This window comes from Citrus sinensis, chromosome 5, assembly GCF_022201045.2.
Source record: "Citrus sinensis cultivar Valencia sweet orange chromosome 5, DVS_A1.0, whole genome shotgun sequence".
In the NCBI taxonomy this organism is placed as follows: Eukaryota; Viridiplantae; Streptophyta; class Magnoliopsida; order Sapindales; family Rutaceae; genus Citrus; species Citrus sinensis.
Genome location: NC_068560.1, coordinates 15953649 through 15971156, shown reverse-complemented (window position 1 = coordinate 15971156; position 17508 = coordinate 15953649). Strand labels below are relative to the sequence as shown.

The 17508-nt window shown below is 33.9% G+C and overlaps 1 protein-coding gene across 1 annotated transcript; it reads right to left on the bottom strand.

Moving 5' to 3' along the window:
* Window positions 1-10101: 10101 nt before the first annotated feature.
* LOC127902278 (extensin-like) lies at window positions 10102-10518 on the bottom strand. Its single transcript, XM_052441127.1, has one exon. It carries the CDS (start codon window positions 10516-10518, stop codon window positions 10102-10104), a length of 417 nt encoding a protein of 138 aa, XP_052297087.1.
* Between the last annotated feature and the right edge of the window lie 6990 nt (window positions 10519-17508).

Genomic DNA, 17508 nt, shown 5'->3' with positions numbered 1-17508 from the left:
TACATTATAAGTCATTGGGCTCTTTTTTTATATTTTTAAAGTCAACAAAGCTAGTCTTAATAATATTTATTTTTTATTATTTGATGTGATGTCGTAAACTTTTACCATTCCGTCACCACCGAAAATACGTTTATAGCAAACGTGAGGATTAATTAATTAGCACAGGGAAAAAAATGAAAATGAGTAAATGAGTAATACATTCATTTTTATTTTTGTTTGAAAAATGAATAACATAATTCCGAAGTGGTCCAGACCACTTGAAATTTAAAAAAAAATGACTAATATTATTTGGATATGATATCAACTCAAAATTCAAACAAATCTTACAAACAACTGGGGGAAAATGGTGAATTCCATTCCTTAGCCGTGGTTTATTAAATTAAAAAAAAAACTAGTGAAAAAAGATGATAATTAAATTAATTTTAATGGAAAAAAGTCACAATAGTAGAAGTGACAATTTCGGCACGATTAACTAATTAATCAGACGCAAACACAAGACAAATTAATGAATTTGGATTTACTAAAATTGACATGATTTTCAACTACAACTCAATTAAAAACCTTTCATTTCGTATAATCGGACCCACTATTAATCATCATAAATTATAGTCAACAGACGATCGATTTCAGAGACTCAAGACTAGTAATGATAAGCCTTTGCAAGCTCTGTACATATGCCGTGTCAGAAAATTATTTCTTAGTTTTTAATATAAGAATGACGAAAGAGTGATGTATTTTTGGACTCTTTTCTAAGCCAACTAAAATTAAAATTGGCTATATATCATTATAATGGATATGAAGATAATTTGTACTCATAGTTGTTGGATAAAAAAAATATTGTTATCTTTATTTTTGTTCGCAGAATTGTTATTAGTATGGTTCTTTTAAAGTTCTCAAAATTTTCATTTAAAAAAAATATGTTCCTACAGTATACCTACAAAAAAAAAAATTGAACCCCAAAAAAAGAAAACAATTTTTTAAAATATAACACAGATAATAAGGGCGAGAGTAATTTAGGTCAATTCAAAATCGCTAATTCGGAGTCAGATTCATGTATTAATTGTATCATAAGTTACCATCTCTGTGTACGACTATGGCGTGACAGAGGCTAATGGAAACTCCAGAGTAGTGAGAGTCTTTCGTTACTGAAAAATGCATGAATGGCATGGATGCAAAAGTAATAAAATTTGGAACTGATAATTAAGCCATTGGCTAACAAAAATTAACTTCTGAAGACGCAACGTCCCACCAGAAAAAAAAAAAATCTTTAATAGGATCTATCGAAGTTGACCTGTGTTTATATTTCCTTTCATTTTCTATAATTTGTCATCTAATGGGTCAATGAATTAATTTTCTTCTTCTTTTTTTCTCCTTTCCGCACTTGAATTTCCCTTCACGGCAAGTTGAGTATTCACTGTATTCTGCATACTTTAGGGAATGTCATTGTCTTGATGACTTTTCACTACAACTCTAAAATTTTCCTCCCCGCGGCATTTGAATTTTCTTTGTAAACCACGCACTCGTTGGTTGAGCGATGACACCTCCTCAACTTAATTATTGTCAAGGTCAAGAATTCGAGTTTTACTCCTATAGATTTCTTAGCCGATCTGCCAATGCGCCAATTTGTAATGAGCTTTAGCTGATGGTTTCTGAGATGGGCTCTAATTAGTGCACCTAAAATGTAACAAATATCTCACGTTAATAACCAAAAATTCCATAATTTCATGCAAAATCATTCTAGAAGTTAAAATTAGGTGTTAATCCGACACAAACACCAGAAATATTAATGAAATTTGGACTTACTAAAATTGGCATGATTTTTTAATTTAGATCAATTAAACATATTTTTAATTTTTATATTGTCGGATTCACTATAAGTCGTCATAAATCATTAACAACAGACGAATTAGAAGTCTTCAGTTAAGTGGTTTCGGTCATTGCATGTTCTATGCATATGTCGTGTCAGAAAATTATTTCTTAGGCGGTGTTTGGTTGGAGGAGAAAATGAAGGAGAGAAAAATAATTTAAATTCTTTTTTTATTTCTATTGTTTGGTTTGACAAAATATATAAGAATTTAATTTCCATTAGAATTTAATATCCATCATAATGTAGAATTTGAATTCCACACCTAGTAGTGAAGAATTTAAATTCCTTTTATGTTAGAATTAAAGTTTCCAAAATTACCCTTCAACTTTTTAACTTGTTTAATGTCATTAATAATAATTATTTATAATTTTATTTTATTGACTTAATATTATAATTCCTTTCCTTATCAAATTTTATATCAAACCAAATAACAAAATCTAATTTTACTACTCTTCTCCATTCCTTTCTTCTCCCTTCCTCTTCATTCCACTCTTTTCCTCTCCTCCCTTTTCTTCAAACCAAACATGGCCTTAGTTTCTTAGATAGGAATATGAAGGAGAGATGTATATAAGAACGCCGTTCTATGTCAGTCAATGTTAAATTCGCCATGTCATTATAATGGATGTTAATATTGCTAATTTGGAGTCAAAGTCATGCATCAATTTAGGTATTTGTCTTTAATAAATCTGATTCTTTTTTCTCCTTTCCCCACTACTACCAGTTCACTTAACTTTTCCTTCACGGCATGTTGACTATTCTGTATCCTCTAACAGTGCCTTGAATGAGATCTTCTACTCCATCATTGCTTGTATGCTGTGTTTCATTTGGGGATTAGATTTCCCAGTACGTAGACAGAGAACTCTGACTCTGTTGTCCGATGTCTCTGCATTTACTTGAACTCTCTGACTCTCCTCGTGTAATTAAGGAGGATTAAAGTAAAAGAAAAGGGTAGAACCAGTTCTCCCTATTTGTTGCACTAGCTATCAGATTTCCATATTATAGTAATTATTGGCCAAAAACATAATTTTTTATTTAAATTGTCAAAAAGACCTTATTGTTCTCATCCTAAAATAAGTTCCATTAAAACAATCATAATATTTATGGAATGTTTATAACTAGAATGAGTGCTCCTACTTAAACTAGTAAAATCTCTTGAACTAATTTAAAGGTTCAATCCTACTCACATGAGTAAGGAGAGGGCATTTGTTTTAAATTTTATTGTATTGAATGTGATAGACACATGACAGAATTTTCATACATCATAAAGCCATGACAGATTTGTGATAGAGTTTTTATATATCAGATAAACATGATAGCATATTAATATTTAATCAAACCGTGAGTTTCGGATGGAATTAATTTGGGCATGAAACGACACCGTTTAATAGATTTAAAAATTTTTAAAAATAAAAATATTTATTTAACATTTAAACGCTATCATTTAACTATATTGACTAAACCACAAAAAAATTAAGTGTTGGCACCTTTGACTTATCACTTGATCGGCAAGGGCTGAGAAACCAAAGCAGTGAAACCCCTCAAAATCTAGAATTAACCTATTTTAATCTAAAAATTGGTTTTGAAACTCGTTCCATGAAAACCAAAATCATAGTATATGCTATTGAAGGAGCCTTCGCGTCCTTATTTTGAACCCATTGTTTTTAGGCACAAAATCACCACATATGCTCATTGTTGCGCCTTCGCGTCCATTATTGAAGCCGTCGATGTCACTACTTCTTTGTATTGTTCAATCGGCGTTGGAGAAGCCATCCTGTAATTGCTGAATCCCTAGGTTTGTCATCCATTAACTTTTTTAATTTTTATTGTGAATAAATCAATTGGCCATTATAAAATTAATTGTTAGTTTTGTTGTTATCTCCCTTATTTGTTCATAATTTATGCCCTTTGTTTTGGGAGTTATATTATGAATGGTTTATCTTTATTATATTTTTTTTAATTCTCGTTTGTTTCTGTTGTTATATATTTTTTTAATTCAAGAAGCTTATACTTTGTCCTTTTATTAAATCTAGAAATTGGTCAATCATTTAATTTAGCATGACCTCTTCTTTTTTTTAAAAAAAAAATTGTTCTGAATCGCAAGATCTCACTGCCCTATTCCCTTTCAAACTCAATTTCTAACATCAGGTTTGTTCAATTTTTCACTTGCCTTTCCATTCAATGTTTAAAAACTGTTTGCTGGCAATGGTTTGTTTGTTATATTTTGTAATTTTTCAGTCAAAGCTTGCATGTGTGTGAAGTGATTTTGGTTGATGATATAGCACTTTTCATTTACTAGTGTCTTTTATTGGGATGAAGCCGAAACTGTGGTCCAATGGTGTTGACATTTTTTTTTAATGATTGTGAGCTAGATTTTGTGTATTTTATGGAGTTAAAAAGTGAGGGCCCCTTTTTCAATTGTCTTTTTTATGTTTGAAGGAAATGGTACCATGTGGGGGCAAGTTTGGTCATGTGGACCAAGTAATGTTTAGTTGCTTATATATATATAGTTTTGTGGTCCATGAAATATTGGATTGTTAGAATTTTTTTAAATAAATGTTAAATGTATATGGGCTAAGTTATTTAGGATATTATTAGTTGGGTATGGTTAGTCGGTGGTTTTGGTAAATGATGATAGCATGTTGGTAAAGTTATATTTGTTGCACATGATGACAAGTTTTGTTTAAACTTATTTATTTTATTAAATTTATAAACTGAATATTAATAATGTTTTGTTGCTTAATTTATTGATAATGGAAATTGTTTATCATTGTTGCCCATTAGTACATTATGTTGAAATTTGTCTCAATTATATGTTAGGTACTAGACAAAAAATGGACAAATCTTGGCTTAAATATGATAGATTGTCCAATGAGTATGAGGCTGGCATGGAAAAATTTATTAAGACTGGCAGTTGAAAGTAATCAAGAAATTAGTGTTGTTAGGTGTCCATGTGATAAATGTTAGAAATTAGCATTTCATAGGCCTAAACAAGTGAAAGATCATTTAATTATATGGTGTTTTGATATGTCATACAAAACATGGGTTTGGCATGGGGAAGATATCCGCAACAAATCTCCTGACAATATAGGTTGCCAAAATGACAATGGATATATGGATTATGATGGTGGTAATACTGTTGAAATGGTTGAAGATGCTTTTAAGGATTGTGATAGTGATCCTAAGGCATTCAAAAAACTATTAGAAGATTCTGAGAAGCCTTTGTACCCTAGATTAAACAAATTTACCAAGTTACCAGCTTTAGTTAAATTGTACAATATAAAGGGTAGATCAGGGTGGTTTGATAGTAGCTTTTCAGATTGTTCGAGTGCTCTTTTTGACATGTTACCGAAAGGAAATGAATTGCATGTATCAATGTATGAGGCTAAACAGACAATGAGTACTTTAGGCTTAGAGTTATAAAAATTCATGCTTGTCCAAATGATTGTATACTCTATAGAAAAAAGTATGAAAGTCTTTTTAATTGTCCTACAATTGATGAATCTAGGTGGAAGAAAATGAATGGTAGTGTTGCTACTTATAGGAAGGGGGTTCCTGCAAAAGAGTTATGGTATTTCCCTTTTATACTTAGATTTAGGCGTATGTTTCAGTCCTCACAAACTGCCAAAGACTTGCTTGGCATGTAAATGAGAGGCAAATAGATGGTAAGCTTCGACATCCAATTGACTCATTGGTATGGAAGTTAGTTGATGAAAAATTGCCTACCTTTGCATTAGAGCCTAGAAATCTGCGTCTTGCCCTATCAGCTGATGGCATTAATCCTCATAGCTCTCTTAGTAGTATGTATAGTTGCTAGCCGATTCTTCTTGTAACATACAATCTATGAAATGACCCGCCCCGAACCCCCAGGATAAGTCTATCTAATCTCACCTAAACGAATTAATAATAATTCTAATATCTAAAAATTCTACAAAAATCTAGCAAAGTCTCATATATAATTATGACTTCCCCAAACCTGCAATTTATAAAATTAACACTCCCAAAGTTGATGCAATATTCAACCAACCTCCAAAAACCAACTTCCTCAATCAAATACCAATATTCTTCAAATATATAATGTCAAGAATCCAATAATTTATCCTTAATCACAAATAAGTAATAAATTATACAATTCAAAATATCCCAACAAAACATCTATGATTCCTAACACTATCATGTGGCCATAATTTCAAATCTAACTATCATTGCCAGGTCGACTGATGTACCTACAAATCTCCTGGAGGGGGAAAAAATATAATAAAAACGGGGTGAGTATAAAACTCAGTGAGTTCAGTCAGTGGATTATAATTTTTGAAAAAATAAATTTATTTAAAATGATTTAATCTTTCCCAAATCAATTTCATCAAAATATCATAATAACTTGCATAAACTTATTTAATTCAAATCATGCACTGAAATAACAATATTACATAAATCTGCATAAAATCAATGAATACTGAATACCAAAAACTATCACCAAACAAGTACCCAGGGGAATAATCTCATCATATCCGGACCTCGATGGACGGGCAATCAGGGAACCATCATGCCCCGAAGCTACAACGGATAGACATGGAAATGCCATCTCATATCTCATATATCTCATCATATCTATGCATTCATAATTTGGTCCCCAAAGGACAAGGCGCCCAAGCACACGGCCGAAAGCCTCTGTGTGTACTCAGACGGGCCCAAAGGCCTATATCTCATATGTATCATCATATCTCATTTGTATCATCTGTATCTCAATATTTGTATCTCTGCAATCACCATACTGCATGCATATGCCCCCAAAAGGCAGAAGCGCCCAAACACACGGCCCAAAACCTCTATGTATGTTCAGACGGGCCCCAAAGGCCTCTCATCTCATATCATCTGTATCATTGTATCTGGAGGCGATGGATACTGTCCAATGATTTTGTAAACAACATTTTACACACATGTACATAAACATATAATCACATCTGAATTCACATTTCCTTTTTATTCAACATATCTCAATTCCACTCAATTCTCTTTAAAACTATTATCATGAATTTACTCAAAAGCGATAATAAAATCATTAATCAAACTCATTCTTAATAATAATAAATATCAGCACGTAGATAAAAATCTATTTTCTAGAAAATCATTAAATCGAAGCATCAAATACTTATTATCAAAACATGTTGTATTGTATGGTAAAATCATAATATACTATAAAAATAGGTTTTGTATATTCCACTCACAGTGACGACGTCCAGACTCGATATCAACAATGTTCACAGATTAATTCTCGTTTGCGGGACCTCCTAATCAAGGAAACGACATAATCATTCTCCGTAAATTTGAAATACAACTAATTTTACATAATAATTCTCGAAACAAATATCTATCCGCAATAAACTATTCCCGCATGCACAAAAATTACGAGAATACCCCTACATGCTAAAATTACCAAAATGCCCCCAACATCATTATTTTACAAAATTATCCTTAGAGTCTTCAATTACCAAACTATCCTCAATTCAAATCACAAAAATAACCACAATGTTAGAAAATTACAAAATTACCTCAGTGTAAAATTACCAAAATACCCTTAACAACGTAAATTACTGAATTACCCCCAAATCTCAAATTACCTAATTGTCCTAGTCCAAAATTATAAAATTATCCACTGATTCCAGAAATCAAAAACTTATCCCTGAAGTTTGTGAAATTACCGAATTGCCCCCGCTGGTCCACGGTGATCGGAGTTGAGTCAACGACGACGTCAAGCTCAGGTTTGATAGTTTTGATCACGCTAAGTCCAATGTTGGTGGCCATGAGTTCCCACGCGCAGTGACGGTGGCGAATCGAGCTTCCCAATATGCGAGCTTTCCGGTGGTCGATCGACGGAATTTCAACCATTTCAGGAGGCGACGTTGGTCGAAAAATGATAAGGGTTAGCTGAGGATCAAAATCCAGGCGGTGGCATCACCCAAAATTGGCAGAGTTAACGGTGACGAAAATAGGATGAGCCGCGGGTTTTCTGAGCTTGATCGCCGGCGTTCTCCCTATTTTTCGATGATGAGGAAGGTAGGGTTATGACCGGTGTCTCATGAGCTTTCTATCGGTACCTTGCTCGGCCGATGAGGTGGCCGGAAATGGAAGTTACGACTAGGTCAAGGTCGCGGGTTTCGGGTCGAATTCGGGTCAAAACCGAGTCTATCTCTCTCCCGCGTCCCCTCTTCTCTTTCCTTTTTTGGAAATCGGTTCCCTTCTTCCAATTTATAGAAACTAGCTTTCTTTTTCTTTTTTTTAACTTACTTCGAATTAAGCTAATGTCAAAGCCGTGTTGAAATAAAATCCGACTACACAGCCATTGAATCGTGTTTGAAATTGTAAGGTTCAATTTGAAATACAAGTGTGCAACCCAAAAGGGGGGTGAATTGGGATTCTAAAAATTATTTGATTCTAAAACAAATTATCATGCAAATCTAAAATGAATTTATTGGAAGAACAATTAAATCAATTACAATATAAAAAGATAAGGGAAGATAGATTCAAACACGAAGATTTTTACGTGGCTCGGCCAACCTCGCCTATGTCCATGCCTCCAAGCTTTCCGGGCTTGAGGATTTCACTAAGCAATCCTCCAAGGCTTCAAATGCTTACACTTGACTTCCCAACACTTACAATCACTCAAAGTAAAGATTAAAAATTGTTTTTCTCTCACACAATATTTAAGATTACAAATCAATGCCCAATGTGAGAATAGATTAAGCAAGAATGTATTTTAAAGCTCTATGAAGATTGTATTCTCAAATATAAGCTCAATGGTCATATTGTGATCAACCTTGTTTGAATTTGAATAAGCTTATTTATAGTTGGAGCTAAAAAACTAACTGTTATAGACTGTCTGCTCGAAAACGGTTCGCCGTTAGCCATTAACGGTTAACCGTTTAGGCTGGTCAAAAGTTACCGTTGAGCCAAATTTCAAATAAACGGTTTGCCGTTTAGGATTACCCGTTAGCGGTTAAATTCCAGATACCTGCAAGATAAACTTCAGTTGTTAGTTCATACTAAACGGTTAAAGAGTTATACGAAATAACCTTTCTGGAATTTATCGGTTAGCCGTATGTAATTAACGGTTCGCCGTTTGTTTCCAGTAACCTGCAAAACAAGTTAGCCTTATCCGTTTCAGTTAAGCTTTTACCGTTTGTTTCCAGGTACAATCTTTCATTCTGGATTTTATCAGTTAACCGTTTCAATAAACGGTTCATGGTTTAATTCCAGTGGCCTTCCCAGCTTTTTGTATTTCCCATTTTTCTTAACCGGTTAAAGCTTAAGCAATTTGATACTCTCTAGTTTTAATAAGTTAACCGTTTCAATAAATGGTTCACCGTTTATTTCCAGAATTACAGTTTAAGCCAGATTTTGCAGAGAATCATTTTCCAATTTGAAATTTAACAGTGATCCATCTTTTATTAATATAATTGGAATGATTATCAGGCTCTCGTTTATTAAGGAATAATTCCAGCATTTTAATAAAAAACCATTTAAAGTTTGTTATCATCAAAATCAATATTATTAACATATTCATGTTAACAATCTCCCCCTTTTTTATAATGACAAACTTCATTCAATATTTTGCTCCCCCCTAATATATGCTCCCCCTAAATGTATGGCCAAATTAAAAAAATGTCCAATAAACTGATTTTTGCTCAAGGAAACATTTAAAATCAAAAATTCATTTCAAATCTCCCCATACTCCCCATAATTATCTCCCCCTTCATCATCAAAAAGAAAAGAGAGAGAAAAGAAATCCGTAACACATAGAGGTGAGAAAGAAGTTACCCAGTTTTGGCAAGTGAAAAATTTGGCAGAGTTTCCCTTTAAAATGGAACAAATCCACTAATACAAAATGAGATGAAAAACACTTCCAAAATATATTAACAACAACTCCATCATCCAACAAACCAACAACTCCATCAACCAATATCAAATCAGCCAATACCAAGTTATTCAACATCAAGAACATCACAAAAACATTTCATCAAAATCCATCAAAATCATATAGAGGTAGTAATGTATGCGAAAATAGAAATAGCAACACACAAATGAACAAAATATGAAATGTATGTACGAAAATCAATGCTCTGCTGCTGGAAGGTCTGAAAGTCAGAATGTAGCTGCTGCTGGTCACGAGAGAAAGTGTCCAACCGATCGATAATCAGTTGCTGCCTCTCTGAAATCCTACAAACATCAGCAACCAACTACTGCAAAACATTCGAAGCAGGGGGCTGAACTGAAGTAGGAGGCTGCACTGGAGCTGGAGGTGGCTTAGAAACGGAGGGCTGCTCAGGAACATCAGATGGCTTGGGAACGGAAGTCTGTGCTGAAGCTGGAGGTGGCATAGAAGTGAATGGAATATCAGCATCCATCTCACGCTCCTCAGAGTCAGAGTCAGCTGGAGGTTGGGGGATAGAATGGCGACGCGAAGGAGGTGGATGAGCTCTTAATCGAAAATCTGGAAGCTGATCGGGAGTATAGACATCGTTGAGCACCCGATCGTCCTCTGGAGCAATCAATGTATCTTGGTTTTTGGAGTTTTTAGTCTTAATCCACTGACCATTCTTTCTAGAAAAATTGATACTAGTCATGGCCTCAAGACCAATCCGTCTAGTCTCCATATAACCGGTATTGAGAAGAGGCACCTCAAAGTGTCACAGTATCTTAGTAATGATACTGCCATATGGAAGTAAGCGGTGGTTAACCGCGGGAGTACTCAACATGTGCCGCACAATAACATAGCCGAGGTTAATAGGACGACCTGAAATGAGTCTATCTAATAGGCCAACGTCCAACCTCGTAACCTCATCCGAGTGACCCTTCCTAGGTGTCACTATGTGCTGTAAAATAGTGTGAAGAATGCGAACTTGGAGAGGTAAAAGTTGAGACCGAAAAGGTAGATTACAGATCTCATTAGACAAGTCTCGACGGCGACAAATATTACGGACTCCATCAACATGACTAAAACCGTCAAAAGCAAGGGCTTTCCTAGAGGTATAAATTTCATGACCCTCACTAGAGATACCTAGAAAGTCATTTAGATCCTCATCATCAAATTCTATAGGCACACCGCTGACTTGAGTAACTATCCTATCTAGGTGAGTTGCGGAGATTTCCATGTTCGAATAAAAGACTGGCACTAAATTGGGATAAACTCAGTCATCAAAGTCAATGGCAGACTCCCAAGGCTGAAGCATATCCCTAATGCTTCTACCACATACAACTAAGGTACTGAAATCATCTAATTCAACATAGAAAGAGTCAAGTACCTTTCTACCATTGAAGCAGTCCTCGAAACGCTTGGCCAAGGAAGGCATGGGGAAATGAATTCGTTTGAATTCAGAGACTTACCGTGGTGGTATAGGATTCCTTCGAGACATGGACTTTCTCCTGAGATTTCTTCGAGAGGGCTTAGCCATGGTGAATAATAAGGGAGTTTGAAAATTTTAAGAGAGATGTGAGGAGAAGAAGATGAACCGATTATTTGTTTAGGAATGAGTAAAGGATGTGATTTTGAGGCTCAATTTGGTTGAAGAAGGGCAAGAATCGGGCTCAAAATGAAGAAACCCGAACGACTGCACTTAGGGTTTGGATTTGGGATTTTTCAATTTTGGGCTTGATTTGAAGATTTGAATCGGTGAAAGTGTTCTAAAGGTGATAAGAAATGATGTTATAGGTTTGATTTGACAAGAAAAGCAAGGAAAAAGAAGGTTTGAGGGCAGAGGAAGCGTTGGCTGCACAACAATGGCCGAAACGGTGAAAGGGCAACTGAAGAAGAAGAAGAAAACCATTGAACAGTTTTATATTCACGAAAACGGTTAACCGTTTATTTAAACGGTTAAGGGGTAACTTCCAGAGGCTAAGGAATGGGAAATGGTGAAAGGTAATCAATTAACGGCTAAGGAGTAACTTCTAGTGAGCTCTCTATTTTTAAACGGTTTACCGATTACATCAAACGGTGAAAGGGTAAAAAGGCAGACATCATAATCTAGTTTCTGGAATAAAACGGTTCATTGTTTATTGGAAACGGTTATCCGTTTATTTTATCTATAATTTCGCACATCTGATTTAATTTTCGGCCAACAAATAATACATTCCAAGATCATTTAATTGATCTAAAAATGTTTTATTAGCCATTTTAATGCATGATTCATGAACATATATTCAAACAATTAATTTATATAATCATTCAAGAATTAACAAAGCAAACACATCACTTGAATATCAAGCTTAAGCATTTCATAAATATTAAATCATCAAATCATCAATAAGTCAATTAATTCAATACACTCAATAACATGAATGGAGACGTTAATATGAAAATTTCATCATCCCAAGTTCATGCCGAATTTTTTAAAATTGTTCTTCGTCAAGAGGTTTGGTAAAAATATCGGCAAGTTTTTTTTCTGTAGAAATAAACTCTAATGCAATATCCCCCTTTTGAACATAATCTCTCAAGAAATGATGTCTTATTTCTATATGCTTGGTTCGAGAGTATTGAATGGGATTCTTTGAAAGATTTATAGCACTAGTATTATCACACTTAATAAGAATTTGTCCTAGGTTAATATCATAGTCTCTAAGTGTTTGTTTCATCCAAAGAGCTTGTGCACTACAACTTCCTGCAGCTATATATTCAGCATCGGTAGTTGAGAGTGCAACAGAATTTTGTTTCTTGCTAAACCATGAAACAAGTGAGTGACCTAGGATATGGCAAGTTCCACTAGTGCTTTTTCTATCAACTTTATAATCGGCAAAGTCCGCATCCGAATAGCATGTTAAATCTATATGAGTTTCCCTAGGATACCAAAGGCCGAGATCTATAGTTCCACTTCAATAGGGAAAGATTCATTTTACAGCAAGTAAATGGGATTCCTTGGGACATGATTGAAATCTTGCACACAAACATATACTAAACATGATATCGGGTCTACTTGCAGTTAAATAAAGTAAAGATCCGATCATACCTCGATACATTTTGATACCCACTTCTTTACCTTTTTCATCTTTGTCAAGCTTGGTTGTTGTGCTCATCGGAGTATTTTTGGTCTTTGAGTCATCAATGCCGAATCTTTTGAGTAGATCTTTTACGTACTTGGCTTAATTTATGAAAATTTCTTCCCCATTTTGTTTTATTTGCAGCCCAAGGAAGTACTTCAACTCTCCCATCATACTCATTTCAAATTCATTACTCATGTAAGATGAAAATTCTTTACACAATAATTCATTAGTAGAACCAAAAATAATATCATCAACATAAATTTGAACAAGTATGTCTTTGTTCTTATGTTTGACAAAGAGAGTAGTATCCACTTTACCCATTGAAAAATCATTTTCTAACAAGAAATTCTTAAACCTATCATACCATGCTCTAGGTACTTGTTTTAAGCCATACAAAGCTTTAAATAACTTATAAACATGATTTGCAAATTTTTCATTATCAAAATCAAGGGGTTGTTTTACATACACTTCTTTCATTATATAACCATTCAAAAAAGCACTTTTCATGTTTATGACATAAACATTCTAATTGATTCTAGTCTAGCTACGGGTGCAAATATTTCATCAAAATCAATTCCTTCTTCTTGGTTGTAACCTTGAGCCACTAATCTAGCTTTATTCCTTACAACTACACCGGATTCATCAATCTTATTTCTAAATACCCATTTAGTACCTATGACGGATTGATGTTCCGGTTTAGGAACTAATTCCGACACATTGTTTCTTTCAAATTGATTTAACTCCTCTTGCATTGTCATAATCAAAGATTCACCATTTTCCACATCCGTAAAAGATTTGGGTTCAATTTGAGAAATAAATGCATTATGCTCACAAGTATTCCTAAGTGATGATCTAGTTGTAACAGCTCGTGAGGGATCTCCTAAAATTACATCTTTAGGGTGAGAAGAAACATACCTCCACTCTTTGGGGAGTGATTGAGAAATACCTTCATTTTGCTCTACATTTATTTCTTCTTGTTGCTCATCTTGATTCCCATGAGACGCATCCTTTTGATTATCTTTTGATGATTCTTTTTGTAAGTCTTCATCTACATCATTATCAACAACAACTTTCTCTGTAGAGGAGGGATTAGATTCATCAAATGTAACATGCATCGATTCTTCTACAACTAGAGTTCTTTTGTTATAAACTCTATAAGCTTTGCTTGAGTTTGAATATCCAAGAAAAATACCCACATCGGATTTTGAATCAAATTTACCAAGATTATCTTTTGTGTTCAAAATAAAACATTTGCATCTAAAAACTTTGAAATAACCAATATTGGGTTTTCTATTTTTCCAAAGCTCATATGGAGTTTTGTTAAGGTTAGGTCTGATCAACACACGATTTAAAACATAACAAGCGGTGTTGACGGCCTCGGCCCAAAAATACTTAGGCAATGAATTTTCATTCAACATAATCCTAGTCATTTCTTGAATGGATCTATTCTTTCTCTCAACAACTCCATTTTATTGTGGAGTTCTAGGTGATGAAAATTGATGCTTAATACCAAAATCATTACAAAAAGTCTCAAATGCATGATTGTCAAACTCTCCTCCATGATCACTCCTAATGCATGCAATACCATACCCTTTTTCATTTTGAATTTTCTTACAAAGCACTTTAAAGGCATCAATAGCATCATCCTTATTAACTAAGAATAATACCCATGTATATCTAGAATAATCATCCACTATCACAAATGCATAATATTTGCCATTTAGACTAGCATATCTAGAAGGCTCAAATAAATCTATGTGAAGAAGTTGAAGTGGTTTTGAAGTAGAAATATGATTTTTATTTTTGAAAGATGTTTTGATTTGTTTTCTAAATTGACAAGCTTCACAAATCTTATCTTTTTGAAAACCAATTTTTAGAAGACCTTTAACTAAATCATTTTTCAAAATTTTCAAAATCAAATCCATACTTTCAAAATCATGTCCTAACCTTTTATGCCATAACCAACTATCATCATGTAATGAGGAAAAGCATTTATCAAGAGTAGATGCACATTCTATGTCAATGATATAAACATTACCGCATCTATTCCCAAAAAATAAGATCTTGCCATCACATGAATTCTCAATAACACAACTAAATTTATCAAAGATAACTTTATAACCTTTGTCATATAATTGACTAATACTAATTAAGTTGTGTTTCAAGTTCTTAACCAAACATACATTCTCAATTAGAGTTGAGGAAACTTTGCCAACATTTCCAATTCCAAGAATTTTTCCTTTTGAGTTGTCTCCAAAAGATACGTCTCCACCATTTTCAATTTTGGTGAAGCTTGAGAACCATGCATAGTTTCCAGTCATGTGCCTTGAACAACCACTGTCTAAGTACCATTTATTTTTCTTCTTCTTCAAGCCCTACAAAGAAAATCTCAAGTTTTAGGTACCCAAAGCTTTTTGGGTCCTTGAGAGTTAGTAGTGATTCCTTTGGAACCCAAATGCATTTCATACCATAATATGCATTTCTTTTTACTGGACATCTATTTTTCATATGATCGTCTTGATTACAAAAATGACATACAATTTGATTGTTACTAGATGTACTCTTTACAAAGTAGTTTTTATAATATTTTTGTTTCAAGTTTGGCTTATAACCAATACCTCCTTTGTCAAACACACATTTTTGTGAATTAAGCATGTTATCCAACATCTTTTGCCCATTTGCAAATTTCAAAACAATCTCATTCAACTCATTGCTCTTTTTCCTAAGTGTTTCGTTTTCATTTTTCAAATCATCTATGTGTGATTCTAAATGCTCATGTGAGATGTTAGGTTTCTCATTTGATAATTGTTGAGTGTTAGAAAATGCATATTTATAAAGGAGAAAACCGTCATTTTACATTTCAAGTCTTACTAACAACCCTTACTTTTATGTATTTAACCTTCTTGTGATTTAATTATATGTGTTTTATTTTAATTAAGTATTTTATGTATTTTAGGGGCATTATAGTCATTTCACAATAAAGGAGAGATCAGACGGCAAAACGGACATCACTTTTGAACTCAGGACGGTCGAAAACCTTAGGAGGAGCATAAAAGGAAAAATGACACTATTCATATGTACGGTACTATTCACGTGTACGGTACTAACTACGTTACTGTTCACAATACTGTTCACATAGACGGATCGATGACGTGGCATTGACCGATGATGTGGCATTGACTGATGAGGTGTCACGATCCTGTTGAGCTAAAATTCTTATGTACTGTTGATGGTGACGTGGCAGCATATCAGTGGATGAAAAATCTCGCGTACGGTACATGCATCACACAGGATTATTTTCATCCGAGTCAAACCGCGTTACTGTTCATCCGAGTCAAACCGCATTACTGTTCATCCGCATGGTCAAACCGTGGACTGTTGACTGATGACGTGGCGCAATCCTGAGCGTCCAAACTGTTTTTAATCCGATGGCCATGATTTACTCCATGTATCTATAAAAAGGGGGCCTCCCCCCCCTAATTTGATATCTCTGAATCCATTTTTGGGATCCATTTTCTGTAATTCCCTCTCCATCTTGTATTTTCTTCGTATTTTAATAAATTCCCATTTTGCCCCTAGTTCAATTATGAGTGGCTAATTTCTTTCAAGCTTGGGTTGAAGGTGAAGTCTCAACATGTGTCAGGGGCTTAATTTGGTAAATTTACTTTCTCTTCCCCTCTAATTTTTGTGGATGTTTTGACTTCTCGTCGACAAATAATACTAATCTTGTCTGGTACCGCCTTGGTTTCACCGACCCTCTAGTACAAGGTTATTATTATTTGGCACGATGAGCCCTTAGCACCATATTGATTAGAGCGTGGTTCATGAGGTGTGGATTCCCCCCTCATGATTTAATTGGCATTAATACGGATTATTTAGCCCATGATGCATGTTGATACGGATCCAGATACCCAAGTACGTCATTTTAATAGAATTCTTTTCAATTTATTCTCGCCATTTCAATTCCAACTTTAGAATTTATTCTCGCCATTTTAATTTAAGTTTTAGCATATTCCAAATCATTTCCACCACAAATCCAATCACCCATTCACAAAATTAATTCTACAAAATTAAAATCCACCTCCTCGTGGGATCGACACTCGTCACCATTGATCTATACTATAATAGATTCGTGCGCTTGCGAGTACATTAAAATTTGCACAACAAGTTTTTGGCGCCGTTGCCGGGGAGGTAAGTAATTTTAATTCATAGAATTAATTTTTGTGAATAATTTCTTTTATTTGTTTTCTTGTATTTTTTTTTAATTAAAAAAAAAGAAAAAAAAGTGAATCTACATATAAAGGTTAGTATTTCTTTTTTTTTTCTCTTCTTTAACATTTTGTAATTTAATTTTCAATTTATTTTTCTTTGTAATTTTTATTTTATTTTATTAATTTAATTTTTAGTTAATTTATTTCACGTATTTATTTTTGTGTATTTTTATAGAAAGGTTGTAATAGCGCAATAAGGTTAGTATCGTAATTTCTCCCTCTTCTTTATTTTTATTTGTTTTGTTCCCATCTTTATTTTTATTTTATTTGTCTTGCATGCATGGTCGTAGGTCATTATTACCTAATCTTGAACCTATAGACCTTGAACTTGAGAAAACA

Excerpts from the sequence above, each read along its gene's own strand:
- LOC127902278 (XM_052441127.1), bottom strand. The coding sequence starts at position 10,518 with ATGGAGACTAGACGGATTGGTCTTGAGGCCATGACTAGTATCAATTTT.